Source organism: Leiobunum rupestre, chromosome 4 (assembly GCF_980474605.1).
Source record: "Leiobunum rupestre chromosome 4, qqLeiRupe1.1.hap1, whole genome shotgun sequence".
Classification (NCBI taxonomy): domain Eukaryota; kingdom Metazoa; phylum Arthropoda; class Arachnida; order Opiliones; family Sclerosomatidae; genus Leiobunum; species Leiobunum rupestre.
The window spans coordinates 19,482,265-19,503,753 of NC_143387.1; the positions used below are offsets into that span (position 1 = coordinate 19,482,265).

Here is a 21,489-nt window from a genome sequence, read left to right on the forward strand (position 1 = left end):
GCGCCTAATTCAGTTTTGGAACTAATGGCTTGTAAATGTAAGAAAGAATGCAAGTTGCCTACATGCAAGTGTATGGTAAATAACATTCGCTATTCTTCAGCATGTATTCTTGAAGATTGTGCCAATATGATAGAGCACATGGTGATTATCGACTCTGATGACGAAGAATAACGCTTAAAAATAAGCGTAATGTGTAAATGTTGTATAATAAAATAAAATTGATTTTCAAAGCATATTTTTCTCATTGAACATATTGAGGTTTTTCCAATAGTCGCTGAGCTATATCTTCGGAACTAAGCGAGATAGCCTATACCTGTACTAGACATTAGTTATTGGGCTTGAGTCACGCTTTCGAATGCACTATTACACAAGTAACTAGGATGAGCGGTAGCAGAGCTATAAGCTTTCAAAGGTTTGTGAAATTTGAATTTTCCCCCTTTTGGGGGGGAAAGCTGTGCGTCCAAACCGTCCACCAATTTTTCCCATACTCCCCAGTATTTTCGAAATTTTGAAATTGGTTAAAATAGAAAAAATAGATATAAATTGATAAAAAAAACATCAAAACTGATCAACTTTTGATCAATTTGAGGTCAAAATCCCATGTTATTTTCAATGCGAAAATTTAAATTTGTTGTTGTCAAAAACATTTTTCGTTGCCATGGCAAAACGGTTGCCCATTGAATATATTCCCTTTAGGATTTTTCAAGTTACATGAAGGTCTACCAATCCCCCGAGTTTGAACAAAATCGGTGGGTTACACTTCGGGATGTTTCCTTGTAAGTGTAGCTAGACGTGCCCGTTGCCGGAACCGAAGAACAGTGAGCTAAGGTGGAGGTATGAACAAATAAAAGTATTATTAAATCATTATATTGGCGTCTTCCCTCAAAAATAAATATAAGACGTGTAATCTCTCTGTAGTTTCAGTATTTGAAAGGAGTTTATTACACATGTATATATTTATGTATATACATACAAACATACACACACGTGTATGTATAAATGTGTATGTTTACATGAATAAGTGTATATACGTATGAACATATATTCACATTAGCCACGTTCACACATACCCTCGTTTTGATTTATCTGCGGTTAATAGAGTTTGGAAATCTGTTTGTTCACACGTTAATTTCCAGTGAGTTTTGAAGAAAATTGGGCATGTGTAGTATAGCCATGTAATTAGGAGTAGGTATGCTCATGCAGTTCTGTCACGTTTTAAAACCATCTAATTAAAGACGAATGCACAAAGAAAATTTTTTTTAATTTAATTATGCCAAAAGCTGGAAGATTATTTTCTTGTAAAATATTAATATTTTATTAGGCGCAAAAAATCCACGATTGTTGATTTTCTTAAAGATTAAAAAACATGATGTCATGAATCGCTGCCAAACTGGTTGAAGAAGTGGTTCAGCCGAAGCGATCTGAAACATTGGGACGCGCAACAGCATCCAAACATTGCGGGAGCGCTCGCATCTTTTCAGAGGGTAGGTGTGAATGCGGCTTTTCCTATTTTCGACACAAAGGTAAGAATCTGTTTGAAGAAGTCATGCGTCTCCAGCCGATGCATACCAACATGCTCAAACCTTTAAGCCGCATAGATGCGTGTATGTTTGTATAGTAATAATAATAATATTAGTAATAATAGTAATAATAATAAAATAAGCTTTATTGGATATTCCTACTATATGTTTATGTGTGTATAAATAGGATTGAAAATCTATTAACGATTTTCAATCATAAACCTTGTCAGGTAGAGTTCAACAAATAATAGCGGTCTCTATCACATTTGCAAAATTTGAAACCAATATTACGTATATTAAGAATCAAATTCCTATTAACGTGTTAATATGAATTTAGTTATTTAACTAAGTAAGTTTGGCGATGGCCATCATTTTGAGTGAAAATTTATATCTATAGCAAAAAGCATAGGTGACGTTGCATGATGTCCTGCTGCCAAGTACCTATAAATGCATTTACATATATTTGACAGAAATGTCAATGAAAAATTATTTAAAAAGACCCTCTTTAAAACTGCTCACTAAGGCTGCTTCCATGCAAATGAAGGGTTTGGTGTTAACATCGGGCTAGTAAACAAAATTTACCTTTAGAACTCTCCTGAGAAAGGAATACAATACAAATCTGAGCTTAGGAGGTACACGCAGTCAAAAATGATAACCCCAAAAAATACACATACGTGGATAATAGGTGTAACCTAATATTTAACCTACAGGATTTCCCTTGTTTTATGTTTACGCAAACAGAAAATCATGATTAATTTAAAATATGAACAGTGTTTGCAAAAACACCAAAATGGGTCTATAGCCACTGAAAGAAGGGTTGGGTCGGTATTTTCTGGAAGTGTTCTTAAAATATTCAGGTGAGCCATGTTACCTTTTTAGTAAGAAATTATACAATCTAAATTTGTTAATTCAAACTAATATTTAAATAAAACGCTCAAATAATTTATCCAAGATAACAGTAGGCAAATATTATTTTGGGCCTTGGCCTTTTACACATGGCGCTGACTTAAGCGACGAAATATTACCAAAATTAAACGAATTTATCACTTAAATATGGTCAATTATTATAAAAATACATGATTTATAATAACATTCCCTTTCTAAGATTAATTAGATTAAATATTACGCTTGAAAATAGGTTATAAAATCCTACAATGCTAAGAAAACGTCGTAGGCCGCTTTAAAATAAAATAGCAGACGACACTTACGACGAACTCTGCAGACAAACAAAATCCATTCGAAATCCTTTACCCCTCCACAGCTTCCACAATACAAAATTGTAATCATGGTTAGGGTCTGATTTTCGGAACATTTCATTTCTCCAAAAGTGACATAAGACCCAAAAGTGTGTCAACTCTACCTTTGCGTCCGTTAAAATATTTACTGAGAGCTAGTCTCCCAATAGACTACATAACCTACTAGTTGGAATAGTACTAGCAACGTTATATTTAGTCTATGGTCTGGAGTGATTTTATCTCTTCGATTTATTCTCCCGTAGACATACGTTCTAAAACGCCTCACTTGGCGGCGCTGAAGTGGAGGAAATTTCAAATTTTGATGACGTGTTTTCAACCCCCTCTCCCAATCCCTCTCCTTACTTCGCGACAAGCTCTCATTAAACATTATACCGTACTGACACACTTTTGGGTCTTATGTCGCTTTTGTTATAACTTGATAAGTTTATTTAATAAAAAACTTTCTTATGACTTTTTAATTTGGCTGTAGCAGACGTTAGATCATAGGCGCTTCCTCGGATGGCCGTGCTCGGGGTAAGGAAATTTATCCATGCTCAGAAAAGCTAGCGCCGTTATGCCACTATTTTTTGAAATTTCAAGGTGGGCGGAATGTTTAATATCACATTAATATTTCCCTACACAGATGTATCTTTAAATTAAAATTGGAAATAGCGCGGGTGTATTTTAATGAAAATTACCATTAACAGTTAGTTGTTTAACCTATTTTGTGCTCTCCGAAAATTCGTTAGAAATAAAGTATTTTACTGTTTTATACTATCGAATCTTGGTTTTTATTTCGCTGTCACGACGAGGGATGTTTAGCAGGTCAAGAGGACTGAACTGTTCCATCAGTTAAAGGGGATTTCCTTCGAGTTCTTTGGTTCCCCCTTTCCATAAAAACTTGTATAGGTTAACGGTAATAGCATAAGTGTATAATATTTTTAAATAAGTGTGACACTTACTATACTTAAGATGCCAAAGTTTTACTGAGAGCTATTCACAAGACAGAATACATTACGGACGTCGTCGCCGTTTTACATCCGTTAGCTAACGCGTCACATGTAGCCTTTGACAGCACCTCGCTAGGGGGAGATTTTCTTACGGTAACAGGAAACTATATAGGTATACACTTGGAATGTCTAAGGAAGATTTTTACGGCCGTGATGAAGCTCGTGGAAGTGGGGAATCTCACGAGAAAAACCTCGCGCCTCGCTACCCCAATTCGACGAAATTCGCCTACTCATTATTAAGCCTACTCATGGTTATTATATTATTAGCTTACCTGATTATCTCTTTTAAAACCCTAAAAAACCTGAAATTAGGTATCACTACACTTCTTTCGCGAAGAACATTATAATTACTTTAAAATATTAAGTACGATAACAAATGGAGGTTTTAAAATCCATCATTTTATAAGCCTATTTGGCGCGGGAAGATCGCCGATTTGTTACCATGACGACGCATTCTTTTCGCGTCAAACCTCGAGCCAATTAATTAGAAATGTCGTGTTACGTCTTACACTTGACGTAGTTAAGCCCCGCCTTTTTCTCGACACCGTCCCAATGGAACCTTAGACATTCTAAGTGTATCTATATTATATTATATTCTTTCTGGCCTCTGTAATCGAAAACCCTGTTAAGCCGGCCGAGTGGTAAAGTCTGCGCGTATGGGTAGTGGCCCCTCTTTTTCCACGCTATTCTGTGGTCGAGAAAACCTATTAGCTCGGTCTCTCGGAGTCTTTATACTCAGTCGGGGCAGCAGTAGGTAAGATTTTCAAAGCTTTTCAACACTCCCGGCCTTTCCACCGTTTTGCGAGGCGTGGCTGTCTCTCGGTCTAATTCTGGCATGGGGAAAAGGGGGTGGGGTGCCTTACTGGGGGGTTTGGGACGAGGGGTACTACGGAAAATCTGTTATCAATTATGGTTTTTATACATAGATTGTTTTTTATCCATACCTATATAACCTGTTTTTATTATATAAACGAAGCACTCGTTTACTCGCAATCACTGAGTTGTGTTCATTATTTATCTCGGCAATGATACGCTATTCCAGAAGCTGCCTTGGCTAGGCGGAAGACTACGATACCACAAGTGGCGACGGGGACAATTTGGTAAATTCAAGGCGCAGCTCTTCCGTGTCCATGGCATCTTTTCTGGGCAGCGTCGGGGAATTCGTTCCTGCTGAAGAAGATTGGGCTACTTATGTGGAGAGGTTGGAGATTTTCATGGCCATTAACCAGATTGACGACACATTGCGCGCTGGAGTTCTGTTAACATCTGTGGGTAAGAAAATATATTCTCTCATCCAAGATTTATGTTCTCCAGCGGTGCCGAAAACGCTGCCATACAAGGATCTGGTTGCCAAATTAACGGCGCACTTCAACCCGGAACCCAATGTAACAGCAGAATGCCACCGATTCAGTAGACGCCATCAGCAGGCTGGAGAGTCTGTCGCTGATTACGTCGCAGCGTTACGACATCTCGCTCGATTCTGCCTGTTTGGAGCGCAAATCAATGACTATCTACGCGATCAATTCATTGCGGGAATCCGCGAGCAGGCCATTTTGAAGAAATTGCTATCAGTCCAGACCTTGATGTTTGCTGGAGCCATATCCATAGCGCAGTCCACGGAGCTCGCTTGCAAGGATGCTGATGAACTCAAGTCTGGCGGGAGTCCTGTTCCTGTGCAACCGGTGAGGACGAAAGGAGTAGTCCGTCTTGACGAGCGTTCCACCACAACTCGAGATCCATGTTTTCGTTGTGGTCGACAAAATCACCGGTCGGACGATTGCTTCGCTAAAAATAAGGAGTGCAGTAATTGTGGCAAGACCGGACACTATGCAAGTGTGCGCCGATCTGCTACCTCTTCACAAGGGTCTAAGCAACCACGATCCAAGCGTGGTCGCAAATCCAAATCAGTCAGGACGGTGGAGACAACTGATGACAACGGGATACCGATGTTTCGTTTCGGACATGACACCGAGCCGCCTATCCTGTTGCGTATCAAGACCAACAACGTCGAAATGGAGATGGAATTGGATACCGGAGCAGGAGTCTCGGTGATGTCATCAAAAGATTTCCACCAGCACTTCAAATGTCAGTTGCAGCCAACCAGTGTGACCTTACGTCCTTACAAATCTAAGGTCAATATACGTCCACTGGGAACCTTAACCACTCGACTAACGTATTTATCGGTTTCCTGCGATCATGAATTTTTCGTGGTCAAGGGAGACGAGCCATCACTGTTGGGACGTACGTTCTTCCGCCAGTTTAATATCAAATTTGAAGACGTACTTACCATGTCCCAAGTGTTCGGTTCCGATAAACTTACGTTACAGCAAGTACTAGACAAGCATTCAGCGCTATTCGCGGACAAATTGGGATGCGTCAAAGGCAAGATCGATAAATTAACCGTACGTCCGGAGGCAAAACCGGTTTTCAAGAAACCGCGACCAATGGCTTTTGAACGAGAACTTAAGTGACTACAGAATGAAGGTACTTTGGTTCCAGTCACAGTATCCGACTGAGCCACACCTATTGCTCCAGTCCTGAAGCCGAATGGTGAAGTCTGGATCTGTGCGGACTACAGCGTAACACTCAACCCAAATCTGATGGTTGAGCAATATCCATTAGCAACGGGTCCTGAATTATTCAGAAATCTCGCTGGGGGACAATGGTTCACTCAGTTGGATCAACGCTATGCAGGGGCGTAGGAACGTTCTGAAAGTTGGAGGGGGCAAAGAGAAACCAAAAGGGGTCTGGAGAATGGTTTTGAATTTTTAATGGGGCGTAACTTCTCCGAATGCACGTGTACATTTTACTACTATGTAAATTGGCGGTAAAAGACTGAAATTTACACAGTTGAGGTTCTATAAGTTTTTTTATGCTTTTAAAATGAGAATTTGAGCCTTTTGAAGATTTCAACTGACCAAAAAGTTGGAGGGCGCAATAACATTAGTTGCCCCTCCCAGCAAAATTCTAGGGAGGGGCATTCCCCCCCCCCCTGGTTCCTACGCCCCTGACGCTATGCTTATGCCCAAATCAAGCTTGATGAGGAGTCGCAACATATGTGCACCATCAGCACGCACCTGGGACTCTTCAGGGTGACTCGCCTGATGTATGGCGTTGCTTCCGCACCAGCGTTTTTCCAGCGAATTATGGAGGAAGTCCTGGCTGGAATTCCAGGGTGTATTTCATTCCTGGATGATACCTTGCTGACGGCTAAAACCGATGATAATCACCTGAAGACACTGGATAACGTCCTGGGCATCATGGAGGATGCCGGGTTCCGATTAGGCAATAATAAATGTTCGTTCTTACTGCCTGAAGTCCAGTACCTGGGCCATAAGATCTCTAAAGATGGTATCCAGCCGACGGATTAGAAGGTGGAAGGTATTGGCAACGCCAAAGAACAAACGCAGCTTCGAGCGTTCCTGGGTGCTCTGAACTTTTATGGCAAGTTTCTACCGAATCTATCCACAGTTCTAGCTCCAGTTCACAGTCTTCTTCGTGACGAAGTTCCTTGGAAGTGGACCTCAAAGTGCCAAGCAGCGTTTGATGAAGCCAAGAAACTTCTCAGTTCCGCACCAGCTCTTGCACATTGCGATCCGAAGTTACCAATTGAGCTGTACTGCGATGCGTCAAGCTACGGTATCGATGGTGTCCTGGTACAACTGACCGAGGGAAACGTGAAACGGCCGATTGATTTGGCTTCCAAAACGTTGTCTACGGCTGAAGCTAAGTACGCCCAGATCGACAAAGAAGCGCTGGCCATAATTTTTGCGGTGAAGAAATTCCATCAGTATCTCTTTGGCCATCATTTCACGCTCTGGACGGATCACCGACCGTTGGTAACTCTCTTCAAACCAAATGCATCATTACCATCGACTCTATCGCTACGGATGCAGCGTTGGGTATTGTTCCTGACTGGGTATCAATATGCCATCGCATTTGTCAAATCGACGGATAATGTCATTGCGGATATGTTGTCTCGTCTGCCTTGCAGCGACAATAAGCAAACTTCCAATGACGTCGATTTCCACCAGGTAAAGATTTTTAATACCCTGCCAGTAACATCCGAAACCATTGCTCAAAGTACCCGACGAGATCCAATACTATCAAGGGTGCTGAAATGGACTAGCGAGGGTTGGCCTGATGTCAATCCAGATTCCAACCTGCGGCCATACTTTGAGAAGAGGACTGAGCTGACGTTGATATCAGATTGCCTACTTTGGGGTGCTCGAGTCATCATTCCTCAAGCCTTACGTGAGTAGTTGCTGGAAGAGTTAAATTCCGGACATCCTGGTATTAGCCGGATGAAAAACCTAGCACGCCAGAACGTCTGGTGGCCAAGTATGGACCAACTAAAGAGCCGGATATACCAGTTCCGGATCTGGAAAGTTCACCAGAGAGTCCGGACCACGATCCAGAACCACGACGATCCACCAGCAGCGGCGGCGATCATAAAATATTTCTATGGGGGCCCGGGCCATTATTTTTTCATCCAAAAATGCATATACTTAAAACTGAAGCAAGAAAATGTACAGCTCTAAATTTCTATATATTTTTAAAAGTGTTCTTTCTAATATCTCATCCGGCATAAAAGTTAAGTCGATATCTTTAGAAAAATATCTGTGTACATGGCTAGATAATTAAGCCCTTCTTGGCCACATACTTAACGAAGCTATTTTAGGTAACATAGGGTACACGACGGGGCGATTTTCTGTTTGGACAAATCTATCGAAATCAATTTTACGGTTATATCATCTTAATGCTACTCGCATCTGCAATCTCAAAATAACTTCTATCAAAAAAACTGAATTCGGACCCAAATAAAGGCAGTGAGATTATAAATTTTACCCTGGTTGCTATTTTTCCTCAATTTAATTTCTGTGGGGGCTCTGCCCTCGTTTGTTTTTCCCTGTGGGGGCTCGAGCCCCAGAGCCCCCACGGGATCGCCGTCACTGTCCACAAGACTCCGGAAACCACCGAACAGACTTCAGTACTAATTAAATTTAATAAATCAAATAGTCTTCCCCGAGTTCTAATTTCGAGGGGAAGTGATGTAATCTGTTTTCAATTTTGGTTTTTATACATAGATTGTTTTTATCCATACCTATATAACATTTTTTTATTAAATAAACGAAGCACTCAGTGCCCCCGCCAGCAGTAGGCACAAGTAGGCACGTGCCTATGTTCAAAAATTTTAGGCCTATTTTAGGGGCCTCTAAAAGTTTAAAAAAATTGCCTCTGGGGCCTCCAAATGTGATTTTTAAATTTTATTTATTTTTAAAAATTGGTCATCTAGCCCCCTAAAAAAAGAACTCCCTTTCAATTCCAATTTCCAAGAGTCCTAAATGGCCCTAACAAAACGTTCCCTTTTGAACCACCTATACTCGAAATCAATATTACTTGAGTACACAAACAAAGGCAGCGAACTCTGTGGTTTCTGCTTTTGGTAGTGTACTCTGTTAACATTGATATAGAGTATATGAATGGGGAAGTCCGTCGTGCAAAGAAAGCAGCAAAAAAACCACCTGTTCGCCTCAGTGATAACTTAGCTCCAGCCAACACAATAAACATAAGCTTAGTTTCTAGGAATTCTACAAAAGGGGGCATAAAGTGAGAAACTGGATTTCTTTAATACGACTTAAACCGTTGCAACGCTTAAACGAAGGGAAATCCCCGCGGAGCTGAAGTCGAAGCGTAAAGCATCCTACCAGTCACTACTTTGAATAGAGAGCGTCCTGGGGATTAGGGTTTTTTCTTTTTTACACTTTGTCCCTTTTGCGAAATCACGTGATATCAGTGACCACTGATCGTTGAGAAAGGACCTAGACCTTCCGAGGTCGGACTTGTCCCAGATAACGCGCGTTTCTTCATTTCGTTTTCTGCTCCTGAACAAACAGGTAGTTCTCAATTTCGATTCTCTCCCAGTCAAATTTTTTCAAAGTCTCTTCCGAGACTAACTTTGCCAAACAGCCTTTTTAAAGGCTATTTAGCTGTTTTAAAGGAAAAGTCCAGGTTTGGTAAAACTTGGGTCTATTTGAAAGATCATGTTTAAATAAACTCAAAAATATCAGTCGTAAAATTGTATCTTTTTTTAATGACGAGAAATTAATTTTTAAACGAGCGAAATTTACCGCCAAGCGATCTGCCATTTTTTGTTTCGGGGTGACGTTTTAGGACTTTAATCACGCGCTGTTCGCGCTATAACAGGCTTTAACAGCGCTCTGTTCCCCGCGCGCTTGCTCCGCGTGCGGTCTGCGGAGGGAAGGCAAAAGAAAATGGCAGCTCGCTTGGCGGTAAATTTCACTCGTTTAAAAATTAATTTCTCGTCATTAAAAAAAGATACAATTTTACGACTGATATTTGGGTTTATTTAAACATGATCTTTCAAATAGACCCAAGTTTTACCCAACCTGGACTTTTCCTTTAAGCTAATTTTTAAACAGCCTTTTTCAAGGCTATTTAGCTATTCTAGCTAAATTATTCAAAAAGCCTTTTTCAAGGCTAATTAGCTATTCTAGAAAAAATATTCAAACAGATTTTTTCAGGGCTTTGATATAGCTGGTATTATTAAAAAGTCTGTTTGAAGACTACATAGCTTTAACTAAGCTTTATTTTCTTAAACCTTTTTAAGGTTATTTCGCTATTAGTATATAATAGTAGCATTTTGAAATATGATTAATTGGCGGTAAAAATCGAGGTTTCAATTCTTCTTGGTATGACAAATATCAAATGATTGAATATTCAGTTGCAAAGGATGCAGTGTATTGTTTTTGTTGCCGTCATTTTTTAGGCAGTAGAAACACTGCATTTCTAAAGGGATTTTCGGATTGGAAAAACTTGGGGAGACAATTCGAAGAACACTTCACTTCCAAGAAATCTTCTCACCAACTAGCCTACAAAATGTACTTAGACTACATGGAATCCAAATCCCGTGGATCAATAGTTTACCAGGTTAACGACCACCATAGACTAGACGTTATTAGAAACAGAGAGGTCCTATCTACACACGTGGAAGTGATTATTTTATGTGCCCAACAAGATTTAGCACTTCAGGGGAACACTTACACATCTGCCGACAATATTGGGAATAGGGGAAACTTTATTGCAATATTAGATATTTAAAAAAAAATGTCATGATTTAAAAGCAAGTTTAGTGAGAAAAATTATTGTTCAAGAGGTCAACTACTATAGGGTAGTTTGGGCGCTTGCCCAACGTGTTTAGCTCCGGGGGTCCGAATTAAAACGTAATAATTAGATTACTTTGAAATTTAAAATTGTCAAAATTATTTTAAGCACTAAACAAGATTCTGTTTTACACATCAATATTAATTTAATAAATTAAAACACAACAATAAAACAGTTCAGCTTGAAATAGCGCGAAACTAGACAATGGCCACTGTAGTCTTCCCCCTTAACAATGGGTAAGACAAGCCTAAATAAGTAGTTGATGAATTTGGGTAAAGAGGTAATCGTAGGGTGGAATTCTTCGATTAAAAGTAAAGTTGGTAATATTTATTTGTAAATAATATACTTAATAATAAAAAATTATTAATTTAATAATAATAAAACTTTTATTAATTTAATAATAATAACATTTTTATTAATTTAATAATGATAAATTTTTTATTAATTTAATAATAATAACATTTTTGTTAATTTAATAATGATAACATTTTTATTAATTTAATAATAATAAAAATTTTATTGATTGAATAATAATAAAATTTTTAAATAATTATATACAATTTGGCTAGTTAAAGAACAACAAAAATTACAAAGGAGTTTTTTATGGGGGCCTCTTAATCACGCAGTGCCTACTTGCGAAAAAATCCTGGCGGGGCTACTGGAAGCACTCGTTTACTTGCAATCACTGAGTCGTGTTCATTATTTATCTTGGCAATGATACGCTATTCCAGAAGCTGCCTTGGCTAGGGCGGAAGACTACGATACCACAGTGCCTCACTGGGGGGTTTGCGACGAGAGAGAAAGGCGAGTTTTTTTTGTTATATTTGCGGGGGGGAAGGGTACCCCGGTAATTCTGGCATGGGGAAAAGGGGCAAAGGGGTGGGGGGCTAACTGGTATGGAGTGCCTCGAAATACACAGCTAGCTGAGGGCCCGCCCGTAGGGTGGGCTTCTCGGCTAGTACCTCTATAGTTGCCTGATGGTAATAGTTAGTGTAGGGAGCTGTTGGCTCGAGTGGCTAGAAGGGCTTTCCACCACCTTACTAAGCATTGTAACCTGGCCACCTGTTTTAAGGCATCTGTTTAAGGTGGTGCCTTGGGTATTAGGCTATTAGCCTAGCTGATTATTATTATTATTATCTGTTTGAATGTGCAAAATTATGAACGAAATGTTAATAAAAAATTAGGCAACCATCCGGAAGCGCGTTTTATTTCCAGTTTGAATTAATAAACTGGTGTCTAAGGCATAAACGGTGACACCTATTTCTTTTTTTAAACAAAACTTTGGCCTTTGGTTTTTCTTTAGGAACTTCGGCTTAGAACTACAATTTCTTCAAATTTTTATAATGATCATACTAGCATTAACATTTAAGAAATTATCATTATGTCGAGTTCCGAAAAGTTCAGTGCTTTAATAAATGCCGATGAGAGAAAAATTAGGGAAATCATTTGCGAAAGTGTAAAACATAAATATGATGTGCAAGGTGATGACGACTTACAAAATATTATTCCTCAAGTGCTTGATTTCTTACGTAATCAAGTAACAGATCTTTTTAATTTTGTTGAACGTTCCCGTTATGTTGAAAATAAAGATCCAAGTCAGGCAGATTATTTAGAAACTTCAAATCTGTATGGAAATGAATGTTACTCAAGAAATGGGCAAATCGCAAATAATTCTGCTGGTAATATACAGTTTAACAATAAAAGTCAGGCGCTTTATCAGCCACTTGACATTCAGAGTTTGGGTAATGTTTCACAGACATCTTCCACCAATCAGTTTTCAAAAAGTGATGGTACAAAGTATCGTGGTAAAAGTGATATCTCTGCAACCAAAATAAATTATTATAGAAAACCACAGAGCTCCCACAGATTAAAAGTTGATGTAAATGAAAATAAATTGCCACCACCACCACCACCACCTCCTGACCTGCAAGATGAAATTGCATTTCCTTCATTAGGCTCCTGTTATGCTGTTGAAGGAAAGAAACGTGTTAAACCAAGCCCAACATCAAAATATGCATCACCTTCTCAATTAGCCTTCCAAGCTTCATCAGGTCTAGACCATTCTACTTGTAGACCTAACAATACCGTGTTTACTTTGGCTCCACTTAATGAGAGTAGCACAAAAGAACTGAGTTTAAAGAAAGAGCGTGAACAGCTTAAAGCATTTCAAGAACAATCAAAACATCACTCTCAAGATTATAGCTCTGTCCCTTCCAAAGTAGAGGGCCAAAATTATAAATCTGTGATAAACGCATCACCCTTTAAAGTACTGACCGAAGATTATATTCTTCCAGATTATCGTAAAGTCACAAAATCTGATAAATTGAATTTTTTAGCAAATTTTTATGCGTCATGCATAAACTCAAATTGTGTTCCTAACTTAGCAACTGAATTTTACTTCATTTGCCAACTTTTAACTCTAAAAATACCTAAAAGTGTGGCTGGAGAACTAGAAAATCAAGATGATAAAGAAAACTCTCTCTTTCTATCCATTCATAACTGTGTTTACTTTGCAATCTTAGCTTTAGAATTATGTCCCATGTTACTGACTTTACCGAAACCTTCAGGATTAAGGATGATTTTAGAAATGCCCTACATTTCTAACTTTTCCTCTCATTTAAAAGATATGATACAAGTTGTCTATGAAGATAAATCTAAAACCAGCATTTCAAACCCATTTAATTGTGAAGAGAATGTGGAAGACAGTGCCTACCAGGAAGAAATTGATAGCAGAGACAATTTCACTTCTGAGAAGGCATTTTCTGCTTACCGTAAACAAAGAGACATGTTTAAAAAGCTGCTCAGAGAATGGGAATGCCATAGTCATCAACCCGATTGGCTTCATGGGTCTAATTTTAAAAATGAAGTTCGCAATATTAGTATAGATAACACTTTTCACATGTCAAGATTATTTTTGAGAGAGCTAGAAGCCCATTGCATGTTGGATGATTTTGATAAAGACATGCAAGAAGAACTAGGACAGTTTGAAGGCGCTAAGCTCAAAAAGTTGCAAAAGCGAATGAAATCGTCACTGAATGTCTTTGATGATCCCAATATTAGCGTTGTTTTTCAAGACACTGAAGGCTTCTTTAGAGATTTTGTTTTATTTAATACTTCCATACCTTTTTATCAAAATTTATTAGATAAGTTTCATTGTAAAGTAACAGAGTTAAGTTTCTTTAATTTTGATTCTGCGGAACCTCTAGATGTCACGAAAAAAGAAAAGTTCTTTCAAAGAGTAAAATCACTCAGGCTTTATGCAAAATTTCTTGGATTCTTGTATTTTCTACCTTATCATACAGCAGAAATGCCGCCAACCAACCTTGCGTATGAACTAAAAACTACTAGAAGTCACCAGAAAAATATTATAGATATAAACAAATTTATTGTAACTTCCTTAAAAGAAAAATCTCTAACACTTATTATACCATGGGTAGTTGAGTACTTATGTAACATGGATAAGTTAGCTCCAACACTACCTGAATTTCAAAAGTTATTTGAGCAACTAATTTTTATTTATCGGCATGTTGTGCCTCTAGTACAAAATAAACATTCTTGTATTTTGTTAAAATTGTGTTTGGGTAGAGTATTTGAAAACTTTTCTAAACAAATGTTTTTCAAAGAACACCAAACTGGGATAGAGCAGTATAAAAAAAGTTTTAATGATGGTAAAAAAGTTGGTTTAGATGATTCATTTTTAGTTGATGATAAACTAGTTTACATGTGTTGCCCAAATATTATAGCATCAGAAAGTTTACTAAGAAATTATTTTTCTGGAAAGATAAACAAACCAAGAAAAATTAAACCATTTGCCATAGAGGATAAAATCCCTAATTATGGCTTTTTAACGGAAGTTAATTACTTGCAACGTCAATTAGAGGCAAATTTTTTCCATGTAAATCCGCCTTCCTTAAAAGATATAGTTGACTTCTCTTCGGAACGAGCAGTTGCCAGAGCCAAAGAAGCTTTTCAGACAAGTTTCTTGCCAAAAATTAAAGATAATGTTCTTGATCAAGTTAATTATAAAAATATGCTTGGAAGTAAAAATGATAATCAAAAAGAAGTTGCATTAGCCATTGGAAAATTTCAATCTGAAATTTGGGCCAAAAGTCCGGAATTTATAAAAGTACTATGTGATGAACTCTGCTTGAAACTTATAACACTTTCAGTTTTGGATTCTTATAGCCCCAATGTTATAGAGATGGCTTGCAAAATCTCTTCTCGAGTTGCAACAAACAGGGTCTTTCATTTTATCCAAACTTATTCATCAAATGAAAGTCTGAGGACTGATCTTAAAGATGCAATAAAAGTACGAGGTAAACTTTTAAATCATAATGATAACATTGCCATTTCAAAGGCTGAACAAGTGTCACCACAAGTAATGGATTATTCAATTATTAAAATGTTAGAAGATTTACGTAGCTTCTCCAGCTCTTTACTAAGGTTTGAAGAACCTCCTTCTTCAGCAGTAGAATTACTTAGTGTCATAGAAAATTGTCATATGACTAATGACTATTTGACCAAGTCTTTAAAATTCACTGTAGCTGATTGGTATATTATACTAATTATTTTTAAACCAGAATTTGTGGACTATGAATTTACCAAAAGATTGTTTATTTTTTTTGAAAAACTTGAAGATAAGCCATGCAATTTGTTAAACCCCATTTGTCCAAGAAATTTTGAATTACTTATGATAGCACCCCAAAAGGTTTTGACTTGGAGAAAGATGACAACGATTGTTATAAAACTACTGAGTAGTGGTTGGTTAAGTCAAAAAGAACTCGAAGGACAGTGTTTATCTATTTTAAAATTAAATTGGCCTGATGAATTATTAAACCATTTAGCTAGCCTCTTACATGCTGTAGTTGATAATATAAAATCTTCAAAATTTAATAATGAGTTTTCTGAAATTATGGAGTGGCTCTCTTTTTTTTGTCGAGAGAGTTAAGAATTTTTGAAATTTTCTATTGTATATACCTTTTACAAATAACAATATTTATGTACTAGTATATGTATAAAATTTATATGTAGTATATTTAATTTTTTAAAAGTGTCAATTTTTAAAACCATTGGTTTTTATTAACTATTATTTAAGCATACCATAACTAGCTAGAATTTTCCAATAGTGCATTTAAAATTAGCTATTCAATGCATAAAGCAAAAACAATGAAAGCCACTGTTGGTCTGCAATGAGAAATTTCAAACATAATATTTGTTTATATTACTTATATTAACTTAAGGAGATACTATCAGAATTTCTTGGTGTATTAGATTTTTGCATGAGGTATATAAATAGATTATGATAATAATAATGGTAATGACGATTTTACTTAGAAAATATTCATTAGCTAATTGAAGTTTTTAAATGAATTGGTAGGCTTCCCTGCATTTTATTGCCTATTATTGACGTCATTTGCGGGTAGATGTTTATATTGGTTGCTACTAGAGCGAGATAAATTGAGATAATGTTTAGATAGAAATCAGAGAGAAAATAGTAGGACCAATATTTTACAAGCCTAATATCTTAAGCCTAACTTTAGGATATTAAAAAATCATTTAAACCCTTATGAAGAAAACTAATATGACATCGAAATCAAAATTCTACCTTTAATAAAATCATATTATTTATAATTGTTTTACGCATAAGGAATTTATTTATCAATAAACAGAAATCAATACCTTTTTCCAAAACAAACGACCATGTAATAAGCTTTCGAAAAATACTGGTGGTTTTCACTGTTTTCCAAATGTACTGTTAAAGTTATTGAGCACTCATGTTTTTATTTTTGGAGGGAGTGCGACACAATCCTCTAAAATATTATAGGAGCCCATGCGGAAAAATCAACACATAATTTTATACACTTAATCACTTATTTTAAGCTAACAAAAACTAGAACGGTAGTAAATATTTTCAATTTCTTTCTCTCCGCCATAATTTATGACGTCAGCAATTGGTATGTGATAAACATATAAATATTTCAAAGTTAATTTTCACAAATAAATACTTGTTTTAACATGTATATTCTAGAATTCTGGACATAAAAATCACAAAATTCGAAATGTGTCCAAGCTGACACTCTTAACTAAAAATGATCTAACCTTTTTGGCAAAACTAAACTTTATTTGAGATTATGTTGGCCAAAATACAGCATATAATCCCAATAAGGGCTTAGTTTTCCCATAAAAAGTTGGGTCATAGAAACAAATGTTTAAATGGTAAATAATCATATTATATTTGGTTACAATAACATTTGATAAAGGAAAAGCCAAACTTGGTTTTTATTTACTTTGTTTCTAATTAAAACATCAAGAAATATGAGGCATTAACTCTCTTGTCCCAAATATTTGAACCAAAAAATTTAATGGTATTAACAAGAAAAATCTGCCTCGAGAGCCCTCCCTTTAGCTTCTACCACAGGCAGTCTTTTTCTTCTATGTCTTTTGGTAATAAGTAAACATCAATTGCTATTTCTACTACTGAAAGCATTTGCATGTATAATTTTTTAATTTCATGTCAATTTTATTTCTAGTGAAACATAGATCATTCTTTTAAAGACCAGCCGCACTAACATCCCTTTTTCTAGGTGTATTATATTATACAGGGTGTTATAATTTGATCCCCCCAGGCATTTTGCTCAAAAACTATATTACCTAGAAATGTGATGTATACTATCGGGGAAGGTCGTTGTTATTTGTAAATTTCAGCAAAATCGTGACATTTTTCACGGTTTTGGAATTTTTATTTTTAACGCTAGGTGGTAGACGAAAACGGTCAATGAACAAGTTGTAGAGCATACTCAAAAACCTTAAATGAAATGGGTTTGGTCGGAATTGGTCCATTTGTCCTTGGATAAATTAATGCAAGATTTGTCACTGAAATGTTAGGTCATGAAAAATAACAAGTGGGTAGTTGGGGGCCATAGCCTTTTCACAACTAATTTAAAAAGAAACCTATCTAAATTGTAATGTTTCTATGACTGCTAAAAATGAACGTTTTTTGCCAAACTAATTTTTTTATTGATAATTAATTTTGAGAGAAAAACAATTTCCGAAAGTGTTACGAAATTTAAAAAAAGTAGGTTGTAAGAAGTCTCCAAAAATGTCTATTTTATGCCAACTGAATTTCCCAAAGCTTTTTTTTGCATTTGCATGTAGGTTTCCTTTTAAGTATTTAAAAATCAGAGTCACCGATATTAAAATTATTATCTCAACGTACTTCAGTAATTAAGTATGCCTCGTTATAGCCGTGAACAGTGGTCCAAGATAGTAGAGTTATACTACAGTGATGGTCATCAAAACGCATGTCTAGTAAGTTTTTTCAAATGTTCTATACTGACAGTTGACCAGATCACCCAACTATTCTCCTTGCTGTTCGTGATTTTGAAGTTGGCAACTTGAATCCCAGATTCCGCGGACGGGGACATTTTGAAATTACTATGGAAGACACAGTCATCGCCTACTTAGTCACCTACCCTCGAGCAAGTATATTATTATTCATGAGTGGGGAGAAGGATGAGAAATAATCTCGCGATCTAAATTTCCCCGCTTATGTGAGGTTTCGATCTCAGAAGATTTAAAACCTACAAACCGTCTCGGGCTTGGACTCGCTATATTTACAAATTGACGGATGGTCTATAGCTCGTAACAATTACAATTCGACATGTGATCTCGGGCTCAGGCTCACTATAGTTACTTCCAAATAAAATGGTGGTCTCGAGCTCTGTCTCACAATGTTTTAAAACTACTTAAGTCTCAAGCTCAAGCTCGATGTTTCAAAATACTCAGACAAGCTCAAGCTTGGGATCACTATATTTTAGCGCTGCTCAACATAATATAATTAAACCCTTTCGACAGCTCTGGACTCTTAGAGTTGCTCAAGTTGCTCAACCCGATTTTTTGTCTCACATTTATTTATCAAATAGCCCAATTTGGGTTTTCAAGTTCCATTCCGGCATCACTGGCACACCTGGAAGACAGTCGGAGGCGGTCATGCAGTCCTGAGCCCGGGAATCCAGACAGTGCTAGTTTCTAACGCTTACTTTGCCAAATAAATTTAGAACGTGGGCTTAGGGCTAAACAATATCGCGAATTGGAAGGAGATCAAGCTCATCCTCAGATACGAAAACAGTATTCAAATCGGTCTCGAGCTCGGGCTCAATCTTAATCGTGAGTTGAGCTCGGGCTCACCTCAGATATGAAAACTACCAAAATCAGTCTAGAGCTCGGGCTCAAATATTATGTCGAGCTCAAGGTTGAGATCTTAGCACGTTAATTTTTAATGGGTTCAAGCTCCACCTCGAGCTCCAAGTAATGTCTATCATGAAATGGGTTCAAGCTCGAAGTAATTTGTATTTTAACAGGGGCTCAAACTTGGGCTCACTAGTTACAATCTGCGTTCCACAATACCTCAGCTCGGGCTCGGTTTTAACGTGAAAACTTATCGGTCTCATCTCAGGCTCATAGTATTTATTTAAAAATACCTAAGCCGGTTGACCTATGGTCATGGGGATAAAAGCAAAAGGTGGGGTTGCTTGCTCTGTTGAAAACCACGCTGAAACTCGCATCAGAGATTTTCACAGAGATGGTCACTTCAAAGTGTGAATTACATATACTCACCAACTGTTCAGGAAACTTATTTGACACTACCTCTTTTCAGCTTACCTGAAGTTTGAACTTTGCTAGTTAAGATTTAAATAAAAACATGACTAAGGACTCGCAACTTCACGAGTGTTTACTAGTCTTTGACAGTGCTAAGTAGATAATCGAGAAATCTTTGCTGCCAGCCTTGTTAGTAATTTCTCATTAAAATTTGAGGCACTTTCAAAAGTAAAAATAAAATTTACTGAGCAGATAAAAAATTGGCTATTAACTCCTAGCTCCAACAAAGAGTTTTACTCTGACAAGTTTCTTGTTACAAAATTTCCCATTACAAGTCATTCTAGGACAAAGCCCATAATGCTTTCAGTCATAGTTATGACTGGTATGCTATTTATACACGCATTGCGAAATTGCGGTGTCATTGGGTATAAACTTTTTAATTTGGCTAGTAAATTGGATACTCGTTTTAGTTGATTGTACATCATAATTATAGCTGATATTTGAACTTTGCAGTTTGATGATATGGACTGCCAGGAAGCCCAACGAAAAATTTTCAGGGCTTATGTAATAACAGTGGAATGAATTCATATTCAAAGGATTTAATTTTGTTTAAGAATATGAGATTATAGTAAGTGCAGGGAGAAGTTGGTTCGCGTGGCATGACGGCATGCTACCACCCTCTTACGCATTGCAACCCGGGCACCTGAACTAATGACATTAAAAGTCGCTAGTAGACTTGGACCTAAGGTTGTGCCTAGCTGATTATACTCTGAAGCCCCCGAAAAATTTTCTCTAGCTCCCTTCAAGTTTTTGAGCACATGCTTAACAACGCTAAGTATATTTCAGGATTACACAATGCCTTCTTTAAAACCAGAGCCACCTTTAACCTGTCTTGCACATAAGGTATTTTTTCAAATAATTACCTGATATGGAAAACATTGTAACTTAGGAACATTTGCAAATTAATTTTGATGAGATCTTACCTACCATATACATTTGGTGTATATTTTTCTAATATTTTAAAATTTCAAATTTGTATTCCTCTAATGATTTAATCACAGGTCTGGCTTTAAATTCAGTTAGAAAAGGGTCATTCCATGACAAAACGACCTAGTTTTTTTTTAATTTTAACACCCGACCCCTTTGGATTTCGCCAAAATTTTGTATACAAGGTTTTTTGGGCCTAGGAAAACGATTTTGACAGTTTCATAACGATCGGTTCAGCCGTTTACGAGATACAGCATACGCGTTTTTTCAAAAGTTCGCCTTGACCCCCTAAATGTTTTCTAGTATATCTTATGACATAATTATCGCAAAATCACATGTAATACCTCATTTTAAAGACAATGCGCACCCTAATATGAATAGTTAATCAGAGTTGTCATTTGACGTAAATGGCATTAAAATCTGGGCCTTTAAATAATTTGACCTTTGACCTTGCCCAGACACCTCAGTCGTAGGTCAACGATTTTAGCATTTTTAAAATTCCCACTATCGAATACATAATAATCACTCAAAATCTCAAAGTAATATTTGTAGTTTTCGAGATATTAATTTTTGAAATTTACCCCACCACACACAAAATGAAATACCAAAACCATTTATTTTTATAGTTTACACACCAATTAATTTTTTATTTACACAAAACAGCTTAAACTTCTTTATACATGGAAAAGGCTTTGGTAATTTTATTTTTATCGTGTTCTTTGATTTGATAGCCTTTCGAATTTGGTAAACCTACAAGAATTTCAATTGCACATAGAACATTTTCACTTGACACCCAACTGCTATCGATCCTTCTGGGCCATGTGTATTTGTCCGAAATACCAGGGGGACGCAAAAAGTTTACAAAGAAGTCTCCAAACTCTTCTGATACTTCCTCAATTAATCCAACGTAAAGTTGGCCTTTGTAGACGCTGGCTACCAAATTTCCCACTTTAA

General features: G+C 36.9%; 2 protein-coding genes across 2 annotated transcripts; both read left to right on the forward strand.

Moving 5' to 3' along the window:
- The first annotated feature begins 4,895 nt into the window (after positions 1 to 4,895).
- Positions 4,896 to 6,236, forward strand: LOC149946568 (uncharacterized). Its single transcript, XM_090170819.1, has one exon. The coding sequence runs from the start codon at positions 4,896 to 4,898 to the stop codon at positions 6,234 to 6,236; it is 1,341 nt and encodes a 446-aa protein (XP_090026945.1).
- A 6,009-nt stretch (positions 6,237 to 12,245) lies between these two features.
- On the forward strand, positions 12,246 to 16,019 carry dlt (codanin-1 like protein dlt). The gene has a single exon (XM_090172338.1). The coding sequence runs from the start codon at positions 12,332 to 12,334 to the stop codon at positions 15,896 to 15,898; it is 3,567 nt and encodes a 1,188-aa protein (XP_090028464.1). The 5' UTR covers positions 12,246 to 12,331; the 3' UTR covers positions 15,899 to 16,019.
- Positions 16,020 to 21,489: the final 5,470 nt, after the last annotated feature.